At 38.0% G+C, this 26,088-nt stretch overlaps 1 protein-coding gene across 1 annotated transcript in view; it reads right to left on the bottom strand.

The window, feature by feature from the left end:
• The window catches only part of SMC3 (structural maintenance of chromosomes 3), a 39,179-nt gene extending 13,440 nt beyond the window's left edge, over positions 1 to 25,739 (bottom strand). The window contains exons 1-21 of the mRNA XM_054982696.1: positions 25,664 to 25,739; positions 20,514 to 20,589; positions 19,234 to 19,272; positions 14,970 to 15,037; positions 14,559 to 14,630; positions 14,365 to 14,444; positions 13,313 to 13,391; positions 12,633 to 12,750; positions 11,683 to 11,858; positions 11,468 to 11,548; positions 9,591 to 9,755; positions 8,934 to 9,055; positions 8,491 to 8,704; positions 7,155 to 7,258; positions 6,455 to 6,554; positions 4,981 to 5,141; positions 4,574 to 4,715; positions 4,050 to 4,200; positions 2,665 to 2,817; positions 715 to 866; positions 162 to 320 (exon numbers count right to left, since the gene is read on the bottom strand). Of these exons, the coding sequence (XP_054838671.1) occupies positions 162 to 320; positions 715 to 866; positions 2,665 to 2,817; positions 4,050 to 4,200; positions 4,574 to 4,715; positions 4,981 to 5,141; positions 6,455 to 6,554; positions 7,155 to 7,258; positions 8,491 to 8,704; positions 8,934 to 9,055; positions 9,591 to 9,755; positions 11,468 to 11,548; positions 11,683 to 11,858; positions 12,633 to 12,750; positions 13,313 to 13,391; positions 14,365 to 14,444; positions 14,559 to 14,630; positions 14,970 to 15,037; positions 19,234 to 19,272; positions 20,514 to 20,589; positions 25,664 to 25,678 (2,427 nt within the window). The 5' untranslated portion in view covers positions 25,679 to 25,739. The remainder of the gene's footprint in view (positions 1 to 161; positions 321 to 714; positions 867 to 2,664; positions 2,818 to 4,049; positions 4,201 to 4,573; positions 4,716 to 4,980; positions 5,142 to 6,454; positions 6,555 to 7,154; positions 7,259 to 8,490; positions 8,705 to 8,933; positions 9,056 to 9,590; positions 9,756 to 11,467; positions 11,549 to 11,682; positions 11,859 to 12,632; positions 12,751 to 13,312; positions 13,392 to 14,364; positions 14,445 to 14,558; positions 14,631 to 14,969; positions 15,038 to 19,233; positions 19,273 to 20,513; positions 20,590 to 25,663) is intronic.
• Between the last annotated feature and the right edge of the window lie 349 nt (positions 25,740 to 26,088).

Below are 26,088 nucleotides of genomic sequence, written 5' to 3'. Positions count from 1 at the left end.
AAGTAACTAAATCATTTAGAATTAATTTTAATTCTTGTTTTACATTATAACAGGAGACATACAAAGAGATCAATAATCAACAACCTAAGATAGTTTAGAACTACCATGTTTAATCCTTAAAATGGTACTGAATACTATACTTTTAATTTTATTTTTCTTACTTGCTGTAGCTGTCGTATCTCATCATTAAGTGCATCTACTCGTTTCTGGTCCTCTAAACTGAGTTGAGACAACAGGTCTGTTCCGAGTTCTGCTTTTAATGATTCTCGCGTTGATTCCATAGCATGTAAGCTTGCTTCCAAACTCTGTAAACTACGTTGCTAAAAATAAAATTATGTTCAATGTGAGCACCCCTTTACAGAAAATGGATAAGTGTTACACCTCCTGTTCATCTCCATCAGTAAAAGTGGCAGCACCACATGCTAGAAAAAGCAATAAACAACAATCCATCTCAACTATACATGACTTAAGAACCTAAGACTGTAAGTTTGGGGACCCTTGAGAATACTGAAGTTGTTTAAACAGACAATAGCCTCATGCATTCCTATCCACTGCTTTTTCTGACAACAGCTAGACCACTAGCAGTTACCCTAACCAGTAGCACAGAATTCTGTAACTCAGATTCTACACTGTGCTAAATACCCTGAATACTATAACGGATGTAACTAAATCAGTTACCTAATAAATTCTGTAATGTTCTCAGAAATCCCATACCTTGGGCATAAATGTTTTCTCTGACTGCTGTCTCTTCTCTTTCAGCATTTTCATCTCTGACAAGATGCTGTCCCTAGAAGCTTTGAATTTTCTTTGCTGAGTTTCAATCTGCTGCATTTGATTCATGAGCTGATCAATTTCATTATTAATCCATTCAATGTGCTAAGGAAAAATCCTTCTTTTAAAAATTTATCATTATGTAACATTAATATATTTCACGTTTTATATATTAATAAGAAGCTTTTAATACATTCCTGTTTCAATGCAAAAACTAAGTATTCCATGCCATAATTAGTTATAAGTAATTGTAAAATAAATTGAATTAAATTGTGCTTTTAAAACCCATCCAGTAACTGCTGCATTAGATACCTCTCAATAATATTAATGCTACATAAATTGAACCAATTTAAATAATAAATAAATAATAAATATGGGCAGTGTTATGTCATTTAAAATGTTTCTTTCCAGTGATAGAAATATTAATAAACAAATATTTCCTCTCCTTTGATTAAATGAGTAGCGACTAATAGAATAAATTAATTTCTAATGGAAAATATGCTAGACAGAAATTTAGCAACCGATATGGTTAAATTCGGATCACTATTTAGCATCAGAAAATTATTAAATGGAACACAAGTTAAGAGGTAAAATCCAATGATTCCTAAAAACAAATTAAACAAATACTGTTTCTGCAGCAGTTAATACTATTCTGAAAAAAGTAACAAGTTTTAGATTTAATCCATTTGCAGTAGAATCCTAATGTGCAGAAGATTTCTATTTTCACCTCTTTCCCAACAAACATAACTGTTAAGGAAAATGGGAGGCCTGCATATCAAATCCTTCCTTTCAGCTGATGACAAATTATTTGTACTCTAGAGCATACATCATTTGTACTGGAAAGAAAGAGGTGGCTGGATGGGAATATGAGAAGTGCACAGAATTTTCTTATTTATCTCAACAACCACTTGTGCTGCATACAACCACATGTGCAGTGGAGAAGATAAAAACCAGGACTTGCTCAAATGGATCAAGGTCTCAAGATATCATTACTCAATGCTCTAACACAGAGAGAGGATCAATCAGATTGGCCCTGCCCCAGGTTATAAAAACACTGAACGTATTCATGGAAGTTTATACACCCCAGCATCTTCCTCTTTACAGAAAATGTACAGAATTCTGCCATCCACTCTAAATGAAAACACAAGCTCAACAACAGTCCCCTATTCCATTTTTTCCCTGGTAGAATTGTTATTATTAAATGATATAAAATGTAACAAAAAGGCATATATTGCAAATTACAAAAAATATAAACAGCAAAAAGAAAAAAAGATATACAACTAAAAACAAGAAAAATTAAAAAAGAAATATTATTTCATAAATCTATACTTTCAAATTTCAATACTTCAAATCTTCCAAATAAAATTTTTAATTAATTAAAGTCTCATTAATGCTGCATTTACATTGTTATACATCTTCTGCTATATTCTTCTAAACTTCTTCCACAGGTTATCTTAATTATTATTATATGCTTTCCCTCTTCTTTCCTGAAATTCTGATTTGGGTCTTTTATTACTATAATTTGTTAGTTTGGCCATCATAGCATAATCCGCTAGTTTATCTTTCCAGCTGGTTGCCCTATTCAACTTCTGAACTGCCTAAATATTAGTTTCAGCCTCCAAACACACAGCTCTCAGCAGATATTTCTAGTTCTTTCTTTCCACGTAGTAGCAGATTTTGATACATTCTGTTAAGCACCTACCTGAACTTTTTTGTCTTAATGGTAATTATTTCTTGTGATTTTCCTAAAAGTGTCAGTAACTAACAAACAGAAGTGGGCACACATACAAAACCACCAACAGCTTTCATACTTTAGTCATACTTCAATTTTATGTCTACTTTTACACACAAGACCTTTCACAGAAGTAGATATTCCACATATATGAAGGATATTTTCAATGTTCCTACGCAAGTTCTCATTGAGTTTTGCTTCAAGTTCTCCTAATTCTTCTTCTGCCTTTCTAACATCTTTCTGGAGTTCAAGTCGAGACTTCCTTGTATCATAATAACCCCCAGTCAAAGCCCCACGGTGGCTGACTTGATCACCTAAGAACAAAAATTATTTTTTGTTAAGAATAAATGCTAGCTAACTGCTACATACCCACACAATGTGTACCTCAAGAGTAATTCACCATTATTAGCATAGCAGTTAAGTACAAGATTACAGAGACAGCTTCTATACAGAATCATGAGTCTAATGGTGTGCCATTAATATACAAATCCCCTATGTAAATGTTTTGCCTTTTAAAACTATTAATCCCTCAAGAACAGTAGGTTTCCAGCACTAGGACTAATCTTTTCTAAACATCCAAGTAATTACATGGCTAGCATTTATAATACATAGACTGAACAAATGTAGATACAGCGCAGGCATAGAACATTATCAGCTTATCAAAGCACACTGGATTACAGATGAGGTACTGACTACCTGTCACAACAGCAGATCAATAAATCTTCTACATTAAAAATACTTTCCCCATATATACTTCCTAACTTTCTCTTAATCTGAGTACCAGATCCTATATATCAATGTCTAATTTGCCTTCCATTTCAGTACTTGTTCTTCAGTACTGAAATTCAAGTATAATTTAGGTCGGATAAGGACTGTATGGCCCACCCCCCACCCAAAGAATCCCTACCATATACTATATATCTTACAGAATAACTTGTCTGGATTTATCCTATACAGGTGGACATCTATACTAATGTGGGCACACTATCATCCAGAACATGTAAAAAATTTGCAATGCAGTCCTAAACAGAGCAAAATGCTTTTAATCCAATTGATTGCAATGGGCTTAAAAGGGTATGACTTCCTAAGATTGCACGGTTAATTATGTAGTGCCCATTTCAATAAAGTTAGTACTATAGTTGGTAAATAAAAAGAAAAGCTATGGCTGAAATGCAAGAACTAAGATGTACGTTACACTCCGAACAACCTTCTTGCATGTAGCTCTAAAATGTAGGGGAGACCCAGCAGTATTTCTCCAAGGAAAGGATGATATTCCCCAAATTTCACCTAGATTTCTCCTGAATGGAACTTGGCATTCATTAATGGAACTTGGCATTCATGCTTTTTGCTGACATTATAGGCCTCCATAAAAAAGCTGACCTATATATAGGGTTTGTATGTTGAGAGTTAAACTTAAACAGCCATCTCTTGAAGAATGAATTTGTAGAGATAGTTTTCAAGTTCGTATAATTTACAAGAAATTGCTATACAGGATTCACAGAGTGTGGAGAAGAAAAGCAACTATAAAGTTGTTCCCAAAACATACCTTCCAAAGTAATACAATCCATAGTAAAAGCTCTGGCCAGCTGCGTAGACACTTCCATACTGCGACAAATGAGAGTCTTTCCAAAAACATGTTTGAAGGCTTTATCAAATCTTGGATTGTATCTTAGTTTACTGATCATAGGAATAGCATCCTGAAAGCAAAATCAGGATCAACACACTTAAGCAATATTGCAGTTACCCTCAGGTACAGAATGTAAAGTACAGAACACAAATGGGAAGAAAAAATGTAATAATCTATTGTATAATGAATTAAAACATAAAAATTATTGGTCTTGAATGCAAGACGTTCACATTAGGATTCCACTGAAGAAATGAAAATAATATGGCTACAAAATGATGATATACAGAACCATGTGAAGGTCATATACTATATTTTCACTCCACTGGTTCCAGCAGACTGTAGGATTTAACCCATAGCCTGCAGGTTTCATGAAGCCCTCTCAGCCCTTTTATTTGTGGCTAATGCAATGCTGAAAGTATTAATTTTAAAACAAACAGGCTCACGTTGGTTTCAGGGTATGCAGTATCTCTAACATCCAGTTTGTTCAGTGGCAGAAAAGTTACTTCTCCGGGTAGATTCATTTTATTGAACTCCATTAAGATCTTCGTGCTAACTTCATCAGAATCTACAATATGATAAAATAACCTAACATAAAGTAAGAGAGAGAAGTCAAAGCACTGATGTAAAAAATACTGACCTCTCACCCATCAAAAGCTACCAAGATAAAAAATGCAATCAATAAAATATTCATATCTTTGACAATAAGCTTAGGACCCCAATTTTATAATAGTATTAAATACTTTCATTAATTCACAGTCTAGTTTAATGGAATAATTTCTCAACAGAATGTTCTCAGACTGCTTTTATTTCAACTTCAAACATCTATACGAGAAGAAACATTCAAATATACCTGTTTCCTGCAGTAACTTCAACGCAAGTGTAAAAAGCAGGCTCACACTCAAAGTTATTCATCACTATTCCATGATAGCCATTTAGAACATGCTGGTTAATGCCTTTGCGGCGAAAATGCTCCAATACTTTGTTTATGCTGTCAATTCCATTTAGAATAGCCTGTTGTTACAAAGTAAAATAAATGAAGATAATGGAGGACATGGAAAATAGCTCTAACCACGTCTGCAAATTTAAACTAATCAGGAGTATCTTTACTGTATTATTTCACCACAAATGTGTCTTGACAGTTGAACTTAACGTGTTTAAAGGTGTTGATAAAATGTGAGCAGACAGCTCAGGTTGTTGCAGAACTGTTCATGGGCAAGGATTCTCAGTTCAAACTAGCAGCTATTAGCTTTGCTATGGTCTACTTAGACAAATACTGTCCTTCAGTATTCAAGACTAATTTATACAATTTATGACAGATATGTCACAACTACTTGATGAGCAGAATACTTAAGCAGCATGGATGGGGGGGGGGGGGAATACCAGAACTCAATTGATTGTGTGAGAACACACATATGTGAAAATCCATTTGCGCTGTATTGCATGGTTAGGAAGAAACACAGTAAAACCATCTGCTGAACAACAAATGGGATGACGAATAGTTAAATCAATAAAAAAATCAGCTGCCTATTCATGACTGGCAAACAGGATATGAGCTAACAGGCATCTCTAATTGTGCTGTCTAAAAGACATTATGAAGCATACAGCAGCAGCAGACAAATTAACTAATGTACTTGAATTGGGTAGAGCATTTGACCAGTTATAAAAAGATCTGCTCAGTTATCAAATAGTATTCAAGTATTTCTAAAACATTAACTTTATTTAAAGCAACAAAAAAGACATGTTTATCATCAACAGGTTTGATACTTATGCTTATCACAAGAAAAACTAATTTCAGTAATTCAAAACAACTTTAAAATGTCATAATGAATTAGTCATGTATTAACAAAATTTGGTGGGGTTTCTATAAATGTGATAATTTGGCTTTTATCCTAGAAGTCAAGGATTACCATGGAGGTACAATTAAAACAAATATTGCTTTCATTTACACAATGGCATTCTTGATTTCATATAATAACTGACTGCAGCCAAATAATGGACAGTTGATGGGATACCAACCCTAGAATTAGGTTGTTTTAGCCTAAACATTGTTGGCTGCTTGCTCTAAAGCATACGCCTAGCAGCAGAAGAACCAAACAGAAAAAGTAGCCTAGCTTGATTTGAATCTTCTAAATCACAAATTACAATACTGTCAACAGAATCTCTATCTTCAGGTACTAAATGCTTACACTCTCAGCTTGAACAAGCTCCTTTAATTTCCAAAAAGATCCTTGTCAAACAACATAGATTTTAAGAAGCTTCAGCAGAACTACAGCATCTGCAATATTAACATAACAACTGCCTCTAACACAATTATGACTCCTCACCTTTCCTGTTGCTGCTCTGAGCAGCTGCTGTTTCTTTTCCAAGTCTTCTCGTTTTGCAGCAAGAGCTTGCTGTTCTGCATTTTCTTCTCTCCATAAGTAACTGAAAAATTAACAGTTGGCCTTCATGTTATTAAAGACACCTATTAAACTCCACATAAAAGACATAGTTCATAATCTCTATATTTAAACTGCCAGCTCGGAATGCTTGCACTGGTTTTTGAAATCTCTAAACAAATCTAAACCACATTCCAAGCATTGTTAGCACTTGTCAACTTTTCTACAGACTGTAATTCAAGCTAAAGTAAGCAGGTTTTTTTTTTTTAGGGAGACAGATAATCTCCAGACCTAAAGGAGTAAATTGCAGTGTCTATGTTTAAGACACCATCTTCTTTTCAAATATCAGTCCCTTTTATTAACAGGCATTGTCTAAATTCAGTTCAAACATTATTACCCTGTTGCTCATAGAAAAAAATTCAGGATTTTCTTAAATTATCTGCACAGTATAATTATAACAGTCTTCAACAGTGAAACTGTTTTATATATTTCTTGAGTAATTAATAATTTTGAGACTAATATGATATCTTTGTAAAACATTTAAAAATATGAAAAATATTTACATACATTTTAGAAGTTATGCTAAGCTTGCACATTCTTCAAAAGAACTGATACAAGAGAGGTAAAGACACAATAAATTACTAACTTTCTCTCACTCTGTAGTTCATCTTTTTTATTCTTTACTTCATAATATTTTCTGTCCAATTCTTCAACACGAGCTTTCACTTCATTAAGGTCCTGATCCAATTTCTAAAGCACATTAAAAAGGTTTTTAAAACTATTCATCTCATAGCTCTGATTGAGTTGAATGCTTTATTATCTTCAATATCATTAAAGTGCTAAAAAGCAGACTGGTTTTAAAGTATTTGAGACTTTTAGATTAGCACAAAGAAAGAACAACCACATAGCCAATACAGATACGGCTTTCACAGGAATACAAAGAATTAGCAGAAACATATGAAGACAGGATACAAAAGAACTGTATCTGACACATAAATTATAAAAGAAAAATGTCAAAGTAAGTCATATACCCGTTTTGGGGGGGGGAATTTGGATCACATTATACTGCACCCTTCCACCTTGCTCAAACTGAAAGCCAGTTTGGTGTAGTGGTTAAGAGCACGGGACTCTAATCTGGAGAGCTGGGTTTGATTCCCCACTCCTCTGCTTGAAGCCAGGAGGGTGACCTTGGGCTAGTCACAGTTCTCTGGAGCTCTCTCAGCCCCACCCACCTCACAGGGTGTTTGCTGTTGTGGGGATAATAATGACATACTTTGTAAACCGCTCTGAGTGGGCATTAAGTTGTCCTGAAGGACGGTATATAAATCAAATGTTGTTATTATTATTATCCTGCCAATTCACACAATACTGATCTGTCAAACCAGGGGCCATGGTTAAATGTGATACATAAGAGCACCTAGAAGCAAAATGAGCGTACCAAGGGAACCAGGGTAGGCTGATGCAACTTTAATCTTCTATTGCTTAAACAGAAAATCTATCTAAAGTTTCAAAGGTGTTACAATTTTGATTAACAAGACAATCTACCTCCAGTAAAAACAGTCAGAAAACTAATTCATTAAAGGACTGGACCTGCAGGTCCTTATACTGCAACACCACCCACAGGTCTCTTAACCAAACCACATATAAACAATGATGTAGGATTTTCAAGCTAACAGTATGGTTGCCAACTCAGGGTAGGGAAATTTCTTAAGATTTGGCAGTGGAGTCTAGGGAGTTCAGCAGGGGTGAAATGTCACCCTTTGAAACTGCCATTTCCTTTGGGGAAACTGATCTCAATTGCCTGAAGATGAGTTGCAATTCCAGATCTCCAGGCCTGACTTGGAGGCTGGCAAATGTCATGCATACAGCTATTCCCTATGTAAAAAAAAAAAATGCAGCTCCTAACTGCAACAATCTGAATTAAGTACATGTAACTGAGCCTGCATTCAAAAATTTCTGTAGCTACAATTTTGATTCCTTACACTATATTGCTCCAGATTCTTCTCTTTGTTAGCCTCTGTATCTTCTAAATCTTTATGTATAGCAGCTATTTGCCGCTTCTTGTCATTTATTGCTTGATCTAGGGACTTCAGTTCTTTTTTAATCCATTTATCTCTCTCTTCTTTAGAGGTAAACTGACTTCCTCGACCTTGCTTTGCATAAAGATCTGTTCTTTCCTGAGTAGCTTGTGCCAGTCTGTTTGAAGAGAAAAACATAATTTTACAATGAATAAACATAATCAGTATATCCTTAATAAAAATGTTCAGTGTTAACTGATCACTGTAACTCATAACACTGCTCTCTCCTGTGACAAATCCTCCCAGTCTCTTCAAGACAGAGCTTGGATATGCACAGTCATTTTGCACTATACATACAATGTTACTCATTGATACGGCATATTAGTGCCGCTAACCATCACACAAACCTGGCGATGCCTCGTTCTTCTTTTTCTTTGACACTATTGAATTTGGGCTCTGTTTCAGCTAATTCCTTCTGTTTTTCTTCAATTTTCTCAAGAAGTTTCTGCCTCTCTTTCAACAGTCTTTTCTGAAAACAAAGGGTACATTAATCTGAACCTTAAAACAAGTGATTTACAAGCAAGAGCTTTTTGTCAAAAAATTAATATTCATAGAAGTACTAAAAATGGTTGCTCAGAAACAGCTCTGGCTATTAAAAATTTGGCTAACTTCAAAGCAAGAGTTACTCTGTGACTGTGAACCAAAAACTTGAAACATAGTAATTTCTGGTTCCACTCTTCTGTTGGGAGTGTGATCAAGTAGGGACATCATTAAGAGAACATGAAGTCTTGGAATGGGGTTAATTTCACTTTGAGATCTGCATGACACATTCTTTAAATTCCTTCAGTATACCAAATACAATTGGCACACGAGACTAGATTTTTCACCATGGAAATGCAAACAGGTAACAAAGAGTATTACTTTCACTGGATTTTATGAGTGCATTTAATAAAACAGAGCAACAATCTGCACTGAAGTTTTAACAATTTGAAAGGACACAATAAAGAAAAAAAAACCAAACCAAGATTCTTTTCATTAAAAAGACCAAGACATTGATCCCTTACCCGTTGTTCACTATTGCCAGCCAGTTCATCTTGCAAATCTTTTGCCTTAAGTTCTAATTTGGTCCTCTGTTTAATTTGCTCCTGCCTTTCAGCACTGAGCTGCTCCTTCTCTTCCTTCATAGCTGAAATCTTGGTTTTTAGTTCTCGAACTTGGCGCTCAATTTCCTACCAAACAAACATTAACACAAGACCGGAGAGATCTCTGTTATGTAATTTCAAAATCAAAACATCTATTTTGGTTATCTAACAAAATAGGTAAAAAACAACAGAAAAAGCACAGTAACATAAAACGAGCTGAAATTTGAAAGATTAAAGAATAACAGATCAGCTACAGAAAATACTATTGTAGAAACGTCAAGATACTTAAGTAATTAAAATTAGGCAAGCAAGAAACCACAAGGACTCCAGGTGGGGGGATCTAATCCCCCTTCACTGTTTCCTCTCTCCCTTCCTTGGAAACCCCCATAGCCTTTTCCTTACCACTCATCTTCAGCTCTCCCTTCTTCTCTACTACTGACAACCTACAGTATATCTGGAAAAACTATGGACCAGTTGTATGGTATTGGTTGCTGGACCAGACCCAGTTCTATAGTGCAGAACTTGCAAGTGACACCTTGTTTTCCCCAGTGTCACTTTCCCAACATTATTTCCCTCCCCCAGCCCATCCTGGCTCTGCCTTTCCAAAGGAGGAAGGGAGAGAAAAAGAGGCAATCTGTCTAACCCATTGGCTGGGCATCACCTCATGCTTAGCCCAGTACTTCCATGCGTAGGATGCTGCTTTGCACCAAGCCCAATCAAGCCAGGCACTGTCTCCTCCTTCGCTTTGCATAGGCTGAACTGGCCACTGCCTCCCTCAACTCATATGGGACTCAGCTGGGCTGCACCTCCCTTTACTTCAGGCGTAAATGAGGCAAATTAGGTTGAGAATGCATAACTATCCCAATGTCCTCCCTCAAAGGCCAAAAGAGCATTAGAAAAGACCCTCCCATCCCTCTGCCTTGTGGTTGCTTAGCAAATGGCCAGTGAGTGCATCAGTTTCTTATTTGGAGTGTTTGTTAACCCAATGTACTGTTTTTATTTCAGATTTTTCTGCAAACCTGGGGCACTTCTTAGGTTTGTAGAAAGATCTATCTTATCTATCCATGGCTCCAATCTTCGGATTTAGGTATCCTCAGATTTGGCTAGGTTGAGAATTAGACATATTGATTCATAAATGACAGCACCTGAAGTTGCTCTGGAAGTGAACACTAAGTCTTGAAACCTATACCTTCTGCTTGTGCTCCTCTTGATCTATTGTGGAGGACGCATTTCTCTGAGACTAGGCACTTCTCCTTAACTAAGACCAATGACTTCCATGGAACCAAAAAGTGTATAGCTTAAGTGGAATTCACTTCACAGCAAAGAACTGCCTATGCAACAGATACTGAGGAGCAAAAGTAGAAAGAAGGTATATGATTTAAGTTAAAAGAACACATTTATGAAATTTTCTGGAGAGTAATTATATACTATTTATTTATTAGTTCATACACAATACCAAATCAGTCTGGGCCAGTAATCTGCAAATATGCTTCAAAACCACAGATTTAGATTTATTTTCTGGCCCTGGTTTGTAATTTATATCATAGACATTCCTATCCTTCTGATCCAGCTACGGAGTGACATACAGGTGACATACACCTGGAAACAAATCTCATCTCACTGCTGTTTATATTGCACTACATGGATGGAGACCAGTAACCCTAATTTGTGTTGTGCATATTCCATCTACTGCCTTGAACTACTAAATCATGACAACCTTTTGTCGTATGCATCTACGGAGAGAGGCTAAAGTGCAATGAAAACGTTTGTTCTTATGATCAAATTCTTCTGGATCTTACTTCCATTTTATCACGAGCATCCTGTTGAGCATCTCTTAACTGCCTTGATTTTTCTCCACTTGTTTCTCGTTTAGCAGAAAGCTGAAAAGAAGAAATTTAATCAGCAACTCTGATAATATCTACAATGAAAAAATGTCATAAAGTTATGTACGCTGCTCAAAAGTGGATAGTAAAAGAAATTATACATAGGAAAAGTAATTTACAAAATGACTTGCCTCATCAAGTTTAGCCCGGGTTTCATTCAATTCCTGATTATAAATGGTGTATTCCAGCGCTCTCCTCATTTTATCCCACTTTTGATACTGAGCTAGTTCTTCTTTTTCCTCTTCCAGAGTATGTAAACGTTCTTCAATATACTTCAACAGCTCATTGATTTTCTCTCTTTTCCCCTCTTTTGAAAATTAGGTTTTTTTAAAAAAGTTGAATAATCATGAGTGCATGCAAGACGAAGATAATCATAATTAAACCCCTTTACCACAGTCAGAAATGTTTTTAAGCGTCCTTATATTAGGAGACATTAGTATACATTACAGTATGTGTTCTCAAAACTTATTGTTAAAAAAAATCAGATTTAAACTTCCATGTGGCTTAATTAAACTAAATCTTAAGATCAACTCTCTCTTCTATTTTAAATATAAATAAAAATCCAGAAGATTAGTATTGTTCAGAGCTATTGTGTGCATAAAGTGCCATCCAGCTGCAGCTGACTCCACAGAGTTTTCAAAGCAAGAGACCAGAATTCGTTTGTCATTGTCTGCCTCACAATCCTAGACTTCCTTGGTGGTCTCCTATCCAACTATTAACCAAGACCGATGCTACTTAAGAGCTTTTGAGATCTGACAAGATTGTGATAGATTGGGACTTAGTATATCCTGCGTAGCTGATTAACCAAGGATTGATACACCTCTCTCTCTCTCTCTCTCTCTCTGTGTGTGTGTGTGTGTGTGTGTGTGTAGCCTGACATATACAGTTTAACTAATGCACACATACCAGACTCCTACTGAAAAGTAATAGCTTCCACACGTTGTCAAAATACTAGCTTGTTGGTTTACATCTATTATTAAAATGCAAATTAAGAAAATATACAAGTCAGAAATATTTGGAAGGTATGACAATACAGTGACATAAATGAATATTAAATATATACTAAAAAAGAGCATTTTACCTGTTTCTTTCATTAAGGAGATACTCTCTTCTTTACGTTCATCATATACTCTAGTGCCAGCAACCTCCCTTAAGAGTTTTAATCTCTGAGAGTCCGGAGCTGTGGCCATTTGATTGATCTAAAAATATTGAGAAAAGAATATTTAGGGGTATTCTTTTTATCTTTTTTAACCTTCTGCTGTAGAACAGTGGTTAGGCTGCGAATCAGCACTCTACTTACTATCATGAGCTCAGCAGGTGGCCTTGGGTAAGCCACTCCTCTCTGCCCCAGCTCCCCAGCTGTATTGTGGGGATAATAACAACACTAACTTGTTCACTGCTCTGGGTGAGGCACTAATCTGTCTAGAAGAGCGGTATATAAGCGCAATTGTTGTTATTGTTATTATTATTTTAGCCCATCAATCCTCACAGATGTTTCTTCGCACTGATCCTGCAACCCCAGGAATAATCATGTCCACAAATCAGAAAAGCTGCCACAATGGAGAGGAATGTGGGAAAACGACATACATCCACACATGGATGGTAGGATAATGCCAACTTACTTATTCATCAAAATCCATAGTAGCTTTTATATGTATTTATTTTAGACGTTTATACCTGGAACTAAGCAAATATGATGATCAAAATGATCTACAATAGAAATGAAAAACACTTGCTGCAATATTATTAATTTAATCATACCTTTCCTTGCTTAACAATATAGTAGGGATTGCTGCGGGAAAATCCAGCACTTTCAAGAAGGTTCATCACGTCATTTTTTCTGGAAGTAAAATTTCAAAGAGTAAACTCTAATTGTGTTAATTAAAAATAAATGGAATAATTCAAAAATGTTTTTTTTAAAAAAACAAATGATCTGCTTCCATGTCAATCTAGATGTGAAGATGTCATCTTTCGTGAACTTAGAAGATTTTGAGTCTTATTGAATGGTTATCTTTTTACATTACTAAAGAATGTGGCCTATACCACCAGAGTATTTGCTGCTGGGATACCTCTATCCAGTAGCCATTTCTTTCCAAATTTTGTGTATCAATATAGCAAAAACAGAATGTGTCCGGTCATGCAGACCTTTGCTATGGCTAATACATCTGCTGTCAATAAGCATGTCAACAATTCAGGGCATTGTGGCCTGGTCTGGACTGCCATTCAAATACAAAATAAATAGATAGATAGATCTATCTAGATCTCTGAGTGCATGGTATCCGATGTCCCAAGTCTCCCTATCAATCAATCGGTTACCCCTGAATGTGATTGTCACAGAGGAATGAAATTCTTTTTTTCAGCATTTGTTTCAGCAGACACTCAAGCATGTCATTTCTTTAACATGAATATTTATCTGAAGTCTACGCTTCAGAATCATTTTCAAGCAACTGCTACAGACAGGCTATGAAAATTGATAGTCTTTTCTTATGAGCTGCAACTTCTAGACACCTACAATGACCCCAACCGTGGTACCATTCAGTTCACATTTTCTAAGAACTGGACTGCAAATCACAGAGAATAAAAACACAAAGTAATTGGTATATGTGCCTTTTAAATATGCAACAGTAATGTTTTCAAACACGAGGACTGGAAAAATATTAGATACTGTTTTATGTAAAAACTGAATACCAAGTTTTTTCTGAATTTCATCAAGAAGTTGTGGAATCCATCCTCAATTATTGCTAGTATGCCTCAAAAATGTGTTATGGTATACAGTCAAATCAGAATGGAATTAAAGAAGAAATTGCACCTACGTAACCATTTTCTTGTCTAGGAAATACTGGTCCTTTTTAGCTCCAATGACTCTGCGAAGTGATACCTCTTCCTTATCAATCTTAAGGCAACAAAATGACACAGAGTTAACATTCTGAACTATTTACAAAATTTGATTCTTAAGTAAGCGAGCAAAAAAAGATATATCAATAAAAAGTTAATATATTGAACTTACTGGTAACCTGTTGTCTGAATTGTCAAAGATAATTTCCACAAAAGCAGAAATAACACGAGGACCCGTACCTTCCTTTAAAAAAAAAGACCAAATCATTTACAACTTTATGAAGTTAGAACCAATTTATTCTGGCTTATAATGCCGTTCCCATGCTCTGGTAAACTATTTTATCAGATTCAAAGGCTTTATGTCTTAGTTGTAGTATGTAGTATACTGCTACACCCAAGCCTTCTATTTCTTCCTGCTACATAAGAAAAGCTTATCTTTGAAAAAGAAATTAAAAGAGTCTACTATGAAATAATATATCATAAAGAAAGCATTTACCCAAGAGTGCAATGATTACTATGCAGTTTCAATAAATGCCCCTAAATAACAGTGTATAACCACAGCATGTCTATTATTTTCACTTACATGTAACAAAGCAAGCCTCTGCTCAGGACGAAGGTGACTGAATTCATCACTGAGAACAAACTGAATTGCTGTAATACAAAAAGCATAACATTTGTCTATTAAACTACTGGACTGAATTCAGTGATAAACTTTAAAAACATAAATCTGAAAATACTACCATCCAGCCTATCACTAGAGTTGTGGAATTTTGGTAAATGTTACAGCAAGGATTTCTTTATGACATCTGAAGTTATTTTAGCTTTCTGTTAAAATAGTTAGGCAAGCAACTGCAGAAACACACAAATCATGAACCATCAAACTGAAAAAGGGGTAAATTTCAATCTCAGGAAAAGTATGAAAATGCTAAATTATTGATATATGCCAGTGATGGCGAACCTTTTTGAGCCCGAGTGCCCAAACTGCAACACAAAACCAACTTATTTATTTCAAAATGCCAACACTGCAATTAAACCTGAATACTGAATACTGAGGACAACTCATACAGTTGTCCAAACTAACATCTCTCTCTCTCTCTCTCTCTCTCTCTCTCTCTCTCTCTCTCACACACACACACACACTCGCTCACTCACTCATGAGCCACGACTGAAAGTAAAGCAAGTTAAATCTAAGCAGCTTTCTCTTCTTTAGAAAGCCAGCCCCAGCAGCCCAGCTGCTGCCTCCGCTTCCTGCTGCTAAAGAGACGGGCAGCAGGGAGGCAGCCTTGAGGAAAAGGAATCACGTGGGCAGGGCCAAAACCCATGTGATCTCTGCTCAGAGCTACTGGAACGCCATTCCAGGCGTTCCCCCTCCAAATGAGCCCTGGACCTAGCGATCAGCAACTTGGCTCACGTGCCCACAGAGAGGGCTCTGCGTGCCAGCTGTGGCACGCGTGACATAGGTTTGCCATCGCTGATATATGCTATTAATTTGACATATGCAAAATATATGCTATTAATTTGACATTTTAGTTTGGGAAGAACATACAATAGCTAAACAGTACATGTTCTTTACTCTACTGAAACAAAACAACATAAACAAAAAAGGAGACCATGAAACCCCATACTTTAAAATAGGGATGAGCAATTCAGATTCAGTATTCCTTTGAAAATACCAAATTTTACCTGATCCGGTAAAATTCAGTATTACCAAACTCAAAAGGGAATATCCCTGAACTCTACAAATTAATTAGGGTTAATTTGGTAAATTTTAGTAATAGTGGCTGGGCTGTTCCTTTGCTGGGCTGCAAAGAAACTGGTTCCTGCCTATTTTTACCAGAAGGGAGGGGGGAGTAAAGCAGAAAGGAGGGAGAAAGAGGAAAGGAGACAGGAATGAGTGGAACTGGCCAATCCTTGCAGGAGCTTTCCTTTTTTGGCCAATGGGTTTCTCTAGAACGAGAGTGGCTTTTTAAAACTGCCCTTCAAGGAGTTAAAGCTGGCTTGCCTCAGAGCAGCCTCCATTTTGTGTGCTCTGGCTGCCTGGAGAGATCTACGACCCTGCCTGCTGTTGATTGTGAACCCTCTCTCTGCATGTGGACTACAACTGGATCCTACTACCCAGTGATTGGATTCCTGCTGCTGCACCTGGAGGACTTCTGCTGCTGCTTGGTTTGAGTCATAGACTTACTGGTTTTTTTCTGCCCTTGGAGATGGGGATGGCCTGGTGTCTAGGAGGGATGTGGGGGGGGGGGATATTTTTTCTAGTTTGCATTTTAAAAGCTGGAAATTTTTTTGCTGTGTGCGGGAGGATGCATTTTAGTTTGGCTTTTGTGGGGGAGTGCTTTGGTTTGGCTTATAATAGTGTTCATTTTGCTGTTTTTCCTGGGGTCCCCCCCCATTTTATTGTTTTGTTGGGGTGCTTTGTTTGCCGTTTTATAGTTCCTTCCTGCTTTTTGATTCATTTGTTCTTGGGGGGGAGGGGGCTGTGTTTTCCTCTGTTTTGGGTGCTTTGTTGCTGTACATATTTGTTCATTCTTTGGGGGGGGGCTGTTTTCCCATTGAAGGTGCTGCTCTTTCTTTATCGAATTGTGGTTGGTGTTTCTGTTCTCTGTTGGCACAGAGGTTTGGCTTGGTGTATTTGCTGGTTTGTTGTTCTTCTTCTGGGAGTGGGTGATCGTAGGGGTGCTGCATGGCTTACTTTTACCTAGTAGTGTTTGTGTGTACTTCGGATATTTAGTGAGGGCTGTGTGAATTTTAAAAAGAGTGTTTTAAGATAGACTAGTTGTAAGTCTTGTAAAACAAAATGTAATTTGCTTTTAGGGATCACCAGAGTTCCCCCCATAGGCTCGTGTATGAATTAAGAAGAGTTCAGGTGTGTTTGCATTCTACTCAAATTCTATAGATAAATAGGCTGCCCATTACTGACATTTAACTAGACTTTCCCTGCCAACCTCTGGTTCCCTTACAGCCAGGCCAGCCACATTTGTGTGTCCCTCTCCAGGTTTAGACCCTCAAAACAAGCTTCCAGAGTAGGCAGGTTGGTTTTAAAAGAAACTCTCATTTTTGGCTGATGCTTTGGGTGGGTTGGAAATGTAACTGTTTAATAAGGTTAGTTTTTAGTTAGTGTACGTTACAGGGGAAAGAAAAATGAGTGACAAGAGACCAAAGAGGGCTCTGAGGAAAGGCAAGGGATAAGATTAGAGGGGAACAATGGAGAGTGGCTGCTAAGCCTGCTCAGGGGGTGTGGGGTGGGTGGGTGTCAGTTTGGTTCTGTTGGGCTTCCCCAGGGAAGAGCTTGCATTTGGAAGCGTGCCTTGGCTATGGCATCCTTGCCCTGTGCGTGTGTGCCCCTGGGAAAGAACCTTTAAAAGTTCTCGTCATTGGGAACAATGGAGAGTGTATGGTCAGACTGCTCAGGGGGTGTTGGGATTTGGGGAGGGCATTAGTATGGTTCTGTAGGACTGTTTGGTCTGGAGCTTGTATTTGGGAGTGTGCCTCTGGCTGTGGGAGCCTTGGCCCATGTGATTCTGCAGTGGGAGTTAGTTTGGAGTTTTTCCCCACAATAGGAACAAATGGAGTGGCTGAGGGCACCTTGTTTAGGGCCCCACAGAATTGGACCTGGGGTCCAATATCCCTGAAACTTGGGGGGTCTTTAGAGGACAGTCAGGAGTAGGTCCCCTGCAAAGTTGGTGGATTTTGCTTGCAAAATGCCACCCCCAGCGGCCTGGATAGCCCTAATAGTTTTCCCCATAGAGAATAATGGAGATAGGAGGTGGCTGGGAACACCTACTTGGGGGGGGGCATAAAATGGTCCCCCGGGGTCCAATCTTTATGAAACATGGGGGGGGGGGAGGGTGTCATTAGTTGACAGTAAGGAGTAGGTCCTCTGCAAATTTGGTGAAATTCAGTCAAAAAATGACCCCTCCATACCACTAAAAAAAAAAAAAGAGTTTCCCATAAGGAACAATGGCTGAATTTTACCAAATTTGCTCTGTAATACCAAACCGAACTAGAGAATGAATTCAGTATTCAGAGAATACTGAATTTAATCCCAGTTCACTATTACCGAACTGAATTTACCATTTTTTTTCCTTAGCACACCCCTAATTTAAAAAACTACATTCTAGCTTAAGAATAGAACAGTACACAGGATTCCACTGTTACTCAGGTAGAACCAAAACAGAAATAATCTTGTGGCACCTTAAAGATTAAAGGGGGGAAGGGAGCAAGTACAAATAGAGGCCAAAAGGTCCATTTTCTTAGGACAATGATTATCATTGTACAACAATGAAAAGAAAAAAATATGCAAATGAGAATGAGCAGGAACCATACACTGCTGCTCATGAATAGGCAAAAACAGGATGAATTTGAATTATATACATGTACCTTTTTGTCATGTCCTAATCAACCTATTCACTTCAAATTTCAGAGTATCCAATTTGCTTATGAATTCCAACTTAATACCTTCTAACTGAAGTCTGCCTTAGAAACTTTTCAGCTGAAATACTGCACCCTTTAATACTGTTATTAAATGTTCTTGAAGAATGAAGGGTTCTCCTACTGATTTTAATGCCTGATTTGTATCCATTTATTATCTTGCATATAGACCATCCAGACTGACCAAATCTCTCTGCTAACTAAATGCAACATTTCATGCCATAAGCTTGAAGACCAATTTATTATGGCATAAACTGTCACAAAATACTTCGGTTATTTAAAATGATTCTTTATTTGGGTGTTTCCTGAAGTAAATTAGAACTAACCTAATGTAAACTTGAATCAATAGCATGAACAAAGATTTCAAACAGTAAAATATTGTATTTGACTATTACTTGTATGCTTGAACTTACCATAGAAAAAGTTGCTTTTCCCAGAACCATTTCTACCCACTAAAAATAAAAACGGAGTTAACAGACATGTCAAAACACATTTCCACAGACCAGTGAGGGGTGGGTGGGGGTGGAAAGCGGAATTATTTGTAAAATACAGAGACAGACATTTAAAAAGTGAAACAGCAATGTAGCATTAAACATCATGACTATATTTAACATTCTATCAGTTTATGCAAAGTACACAATTTTTAATAAGCCTATCTGTAGGTTGATGATATTCTCCAATTCTCACAGACCAACAATTTTATCTCCTATACAAACTTATGTATTTCTAAAGCAATCCCTCATCTCGGGAGTGCGTGTTAATCCCTCAGATCTAGAAGCAGAACAATCCATATCGGGAAGAGCTGTGGCTCTGTAGCAGAGAACACTCAGATGGCCCCAGGTTTAATCCCTGGCATCTCCAATTAAAGGCTCTCAGGTAGCACTTTTGGGAAAGACCTTTAAAAGGTCTCACATCAGCATAAACCTATGATTAAATGGAAAGGATGGGGTTTCTTATTGTAGACGCTGCATAGGAAGCTTCACCATCTGTGGGCATAGAATATATCACATGGAAATCTGTAACCTAGTTCTAACTCCCACTGAAGTTACAGCTAGAGCAATCTGTGAGTGAAACAAAGAGCATACAACTGGAAAGACATTGAGGACCCGTCCCCTTCTCCAGTTTCACACAAGAGAACTGCTCATTCAGGAGTTCATGGAATGAAACTTCTCAGATTTGAGAAATATTCTGTTAGATTTCCCCCCATCTTCTTCAAAGGTGATCAAGACAGTGTCCCATGTTGCTTCCACAACCATTCATTTGGGACCAGACATAATGATCTCCACAAGCAAGCCAGTATTTAAACATTAGTCTTCCTGGTACAGATCAGTTACGCGCTCTATTATACTCTGGTTCTATAATATACAGGATCCCAGGATATAATTAAATGAGCAATCCAGAATTATGTAATGTTTCATACTGCAGGTACAAGTTCTGATCTGATCAGTATGGTTCTGAGCTATGACTAGCAGACCAATGAAAGGGTAAGAGACATTTTACCTCCCACTGGGTTATGGTGTGAAATGCTTTTACCTCCCTTAAAACATTGTACAGCCTTAAGGGAAACCACAAATACTCAAAGGCTATCAATTTTTGTTATTAAAATGGTCCAAAAATCCATGAACAGATGTCTCTAAGGAGGTTCTTACTTACTGATACATATCATTACAGCAATTATACTAAAAAACCTTACCAATGACATTATGTTTTGAACTGAAGGGATCTACTATAGTCTGATCTCGGTAGCTTCGAAACCCCTGGATGATCACCTGTGATAAGTTTTTTAAAAAACAAACATGTAAATTCATTTTTATCATTTGCAGATTTTGAAACTACAATACATCAGAATGGATTTTTTTTAAAGGCAGAGATTCATTATTATATTTTTAAATGTGAAATATGTGGTTATTCACATTACATGTTTACAAAGGAAGCCTGAGCAATTCTGTATCTCTCAGCAAATCAGTAAAACAGATTCACAGCTGAGGAGAAATTTGAACCTGATAGTGCTACTCAAATCTTACTCTTTACATCACTCTTGTGTGCAGTTCTAGAGGCCTCACTTCAAAAAGGATGTGGACAAAATCGAGAGGGTGCAGAGGAGAGCGACAAGAATGATCAGGGGTCTGGAGACTGAGCCCTACGAGGAAAGGCTGAGGGCCTTGGGAATGTTTAGTTTGGAGAAGAGGAAGTTGAGGGGGGACATGATTGCTCTCTTTAAATATTTGAAAGGCTGTCATTTGGAGGAGGGCAAAGAGCTGTTCCAGTTGGCAGCAGAGGGTAGGACGCGAAGCAATGGGCTAAGACTACATGCACAAAGGTACCGGCTGGATATTAGGAAAAACTTTTTCACGGTCAGAGTAGTTCAAAAGTGGAATCAGCTGCCTAGGGAGGTGGTGAGCTCCCCTTCACTGGTAGTTTTCAAGACGAGGCTGGATGAATACTTGTCAAAGATGCTTTAGGCTGATCCTGCACTGGGCAGGGGGTTGGACTAGATGGTCTGTATGGCCCCTTCCAACTCTATGATGTCATTTTCTTGCTCCTCAGCTGTAAAATCTTAATACAGCTTTTTATATATTTAGGTCAAAGCATATTCAATTTAGCAGAATTCTAAAATAAGTGAAATGTTGCTGGTATAGCATGTTAAGATGAAACAATGCCTCTAAGAACTATATAAAGAGTGCATACGCTGTTTTAATGTTTTAAGGTAGATGAATTTTTATTGTATTTTAATATGTTGTTATCCACCCTGAGCCCGCTCACGGGGAGGGTGGAATAGAAATTTGAAATAAATAAATAAAAAATATGGTATAATGTAGACAATTCTACAGCTGTGGTAATTTTAAAAATGGATTTCATAACCCACCTGGAAGTTTTAACCTGCAAGTCCAGCCAGTAAGAAGTTTATCACTGACAGGCATGTAAAATTATAGATAATGTACCACGCTTGTATTTATCAGGAAAATTAGCTAACAGTTCAAGTGGTTTAACATAGGTTGCTGGAAAAAAATAACAATTTAAAAATAATTTTACAACACTCTTTGCTATTTATCAAAAAGAGCTTTCAGTGAAACTCTGCCTTAATTATTACAAGAGAATACTAGCATATATCTAGTTACACAGTTCTTCTGACATGATGGCTTTACTGTTTGTGGAAAAGAGAGCACTGATTTCTAACAATTCTCCTCTCCCACTGAAGATCCCCACATTGCTCCCTACAGTGTTCCTAAGTGCCTGTTGACTGAAGAAAATTTTTCAAGGGGCTCCATGGTCATAAGGAACTAACAGGACTATTTCATTTATTACATACATAGCTTGTCTTTCTTCTACCATGGTACTCAAGGCACCCTTTAATGCTGTATACAAGTTAGTGCGCAGGATATGAATTCAAATAGGGTTAGAATTGATGGCTAGAGTGACACCTCTTCCCCCTCTGCTATTAACCCCTCTCCCATATGAAAAAAATGATTTTAGCATTTACTGTTTTGTTTTCATATTCCTTATACATCATTTATTTGGGTACAAAATTGAACTAAATCCTTCCTTCCAATTATATACTGCAATAAATTCTGAAAATCAGAACTTTTTGTCCGACGGATTTACAAGGATTCTTTTTAGCAACAGTATAAAGCTTGTTCTGCTGCAGCTAAATGGATGTCTTAGGCTCCGCAAGCAACATAGATCCATGCATGTATCTGTGTCACACACTACAGTATGTTTTTCTTTCAACCTATTCTCCAGTAGGAAACTGTTGAGGAATTAAGGAAGAATAACATTCTAAATTAATGATAGCCCAGCAGTAGTTACTCCATGGCTCATGAAAAGCCACTTGGCTACTGTACATCCTGTGTACCATCCCACCAAATACGCACATACAATAATACAAATATTAGTCTTAAATATATAACTATAATAAGAGACTGTTGGAGAAGACTGACCCTTTACTTCCCTTCTTGGCATGAGGCCAGCAGCTCAGTAAAGCTTGTAGCTTTCAATCCCTCTGGAGATAGCTGTATCAAGTTGCAGACCATATGACAACCACTAGCCGTACCAGGTAACATCCTGGTCCAATTTCCTGGAACATGGGGTGGGTACTACATTGGGGAATGGTCCTCTGAAGAGCTACATGGCCTCCCAAGATACAGATTATCACTTTGCTAGCCCTTTGCAGACGTTCATTTGAATATGTGGAGAACTTGGGTTGGCTCACTCCACTTGTCATCCACCTACAGGGTGTCAAATTTACACAGGTGCCTATATACACAGAAGTCCAACATATGTAGGCCTAAGCCATACAAAACCAGGCATACATGGTTTGGGTCATAAATACTGGTTGTACACAACTAGGCCAGTTTGGTGAAGTTGTTAAGAGTGTGGGACAATCTGAAGAGCCGGGTTTGATTCCCCACTCCTCCACTTGAAGCCAGCTGGGTGACTTTGGGCTAGTCACGACTTTCTGGAGCTCTCTCAGCCCCACCCACCTCACAGGGTGTTTGTTGTGGGGATAATAATAGCATACTTTGTAAACTGCTCTGAGTGGGCATTAAGTTGTCCTGAAGGGCGGAATATAAATCAAATATTATTATTGGCTTCTATGTAAATGTAGCATATAGCACACAGAGTTCAGACAAGCACTGGATGGAACAGAAATATTACAGCAGGTAAGGACATGTCTGATCAAATATATGCATATTAAGTTACAAAAGTGGTCAAAGGTCTTATATATGCTGGTGTCCACTGGAACTGAATGGACAATGTGCACAAAACCCAGCAACTGTGCACATTCCCCAGCCTTTATGTAAAAACTTTCAGTTTTTAAAAGGTCTCTAAGAAAGCATTGTTTAGTCACTTGTATGATCATCTGTCACAAGAAAGAATCATCTTCAGGTGACCAAACAATAAAGTTTTTGTTTTAATTTTCAGACTATGAATATGCCATAAATTCCAGGTGCATGTGGTCAAACAGGCTGTTGGAAGTGCTGCTATCTGACCACTCAATCCCGTTATTTACTTAAAGAATAGCAAAGAAAAGTTTACCACATGAGTATTCTGCTTACTGCCTTCACAAAGTGTGAATAGGACACACTAGGGCTAGAGAACAAACAGGGATAGGAGATTTCTAGGCTGCAGCCTATAAAACATGTCAGACACAGCATAAATCTTTCATGAAAGCAAAAACTACTTATGGGACAACTAAGGATTTTCCAGTGAGGAGCAACAGTGACATTATACATTACAGTTGCAGAATAAAACAGAATGAGGAATATCATCCTTCAACACAAATGAGTTTTATCTAAAATATTCCGCACCTTGTTATGCTCACAATTTAGCTAAGAGTGGTAAAGGGGGCCTTTCTTCAGGTGCCCCCAACACATGGAGATTCCACTAACCCTCCTTCCGCCAGCAGGTGAAGAAGATCTTTCTCTTTTGTCTTACATACACGCCTTCTGATTTTTCTTAATTGCTGGTTTTATAAATTTGGACTGTTTTTAAAGTTGACGTTCAATGTCTTTTTAATTGTTCACTGTCTTGAGGGCCGTAACTGGGTGGAAAGGCGGCATGCAAATGTTTTAAATAAAATATATTAATAATACAAAAGTTCACCCCCCCAGATAGCTTCAACACACAAGAAAAGTAGGAAATTTGATTTCAATTGGCTTAGCCTGGAGTAACTCAATATAGGATGGGACTGCAAATTAGCAATTACAACAATAAAATCATGAAGCAAATTTATATGCCGCCTCTCCAAAAACCTGCTCAAGACAGCTCACAAATAAAAATGACACCATAAAACTATGGGATAGATCCAAGCTAATTTGGCAATTTCCTCTGGTTGCTTTTTACTGCTATAGGCTGCTCTTGTACTGTTCCTCAGGATACCTAATCCCACAGGAGCAGCAGTTTGTGGGGATCACTGGGATGCAATGAGAGGAAGAAGGCAGGAGGATTCCATTCTAGTGATGGAAAACTTAGTCTGGATCCAACCCCATAAAACCAGCAACATGACTTATGAATGCTAGAAGTTGTTTTTGAGAAAATAACAAAGAAGTTATCAATTAAGTGACATTGAGTAGTTCTCACAGACAGCTGTTGAGGTAGAAAGCCCAATGTCTGAGCTAAATCACTTGATTAAAGGATAATGTTCACATGAAGGAGTGGTCTGCCATAAAACACATTTCTACTCATAATAAAAACTAGAATGTTAGGGAGAAGACTCTTCCCTGTCATCCTAGCTTTCTATGTGCAGGGAATTTTTGTTTATGTACTAGGGCTCAATCATAAATGCCAACCTGCACTCTGGCCAGGCACAACACAGATACAGATTGTCTCCATCTCTGAGAGAATCTGCGTCTGAAAGAGCAAAATTCACACCGGCAAGCGCTCGACGTCACCACCAATACTTTTCAACGATAATTCCAGGTATGACCCAAACGTCCAGCAGTTACTTATTTAATTATTCATTTTAGTACAAAGGCTGATCACCAACTCCTGTCAACATACAGCTGAGGATTATTTTCATCCGTACCACTATACCAGGGGGAGACCATAAGAAAGGGCAGGATTCCGTCTGCTGATGCAACGCAGCGCTTGGACGCCCACAACTACCCACCCTCAAATCTCTGGAGTCCCCCCAACTTTCTCTTTGGGAGAATACGTCCCAAAAGCAAAAGTCCGCGATACCCCTGGAGCCCGCCCCAAATTCTGGCAGAGACTGGCCTGAACAAGCGAAGCCTAACGCGAGGCTCCCCCCGCCCCACGACCAGCCCTTTCCGTTCGTGAACGCCCCCCCCCCCATTCCTTGAACAATTAATAACAGAAGACGTGCAGGCCAGCCGTATTTACCTGCTTGATATACATATTGGCAGAGTAACGGGCGACAGCCTCCCTCTTCACCGCGCAGCGCCCGCCCCACTCACATTCACACACAAAATGGCGGCAAAGCGTCCCTCACTCATTCGTCGTGGAATGTACCACTTGACAGTCGAATAGAGGGGAGGCAGAAAAGAAAAAAAAAACAAGCGATTGTAGCGCTGGTCCTCCCTACCACCTCCTAAAAATATCACTCCGGGTGAATTTTTTCTGCCAACATTCAAGATTCGTGGAAGAGCGGGCGGCAGCACACATTTCTTGTCCGCCGTGTAGGAAGTTGGTACCGCCCGACTTGAGCCGGGATGGGCGCCAAACGCAAGTGCAGCCAATGGGAGGGGGCAAAGAGCAGCAAACTCTTCCCCGCTGTCAATGTAGCGTGCAGAACTGCTGGGAGATTC

The sequence above is a fragment of the Eublepharis macularius genome, chromosome 6 (assembly GCF_028583425.1).
Source record: "Eublepharis macularius isolate TG4126 chromosome 6, MPM_Emac_v1.0, whole genome shotgun sequence".
Taxonomy (NCBI): Eukaryota; Metazoa; Chordata; class Lepidosauria; order Squamata; family Eublepharidae; genus Eublepharis; species Eublepharis macularius.
Note: the sequence above shows the minus strand (reverse complement) of the source record. Positions and strands in the feature narration are given on the sequence as shown.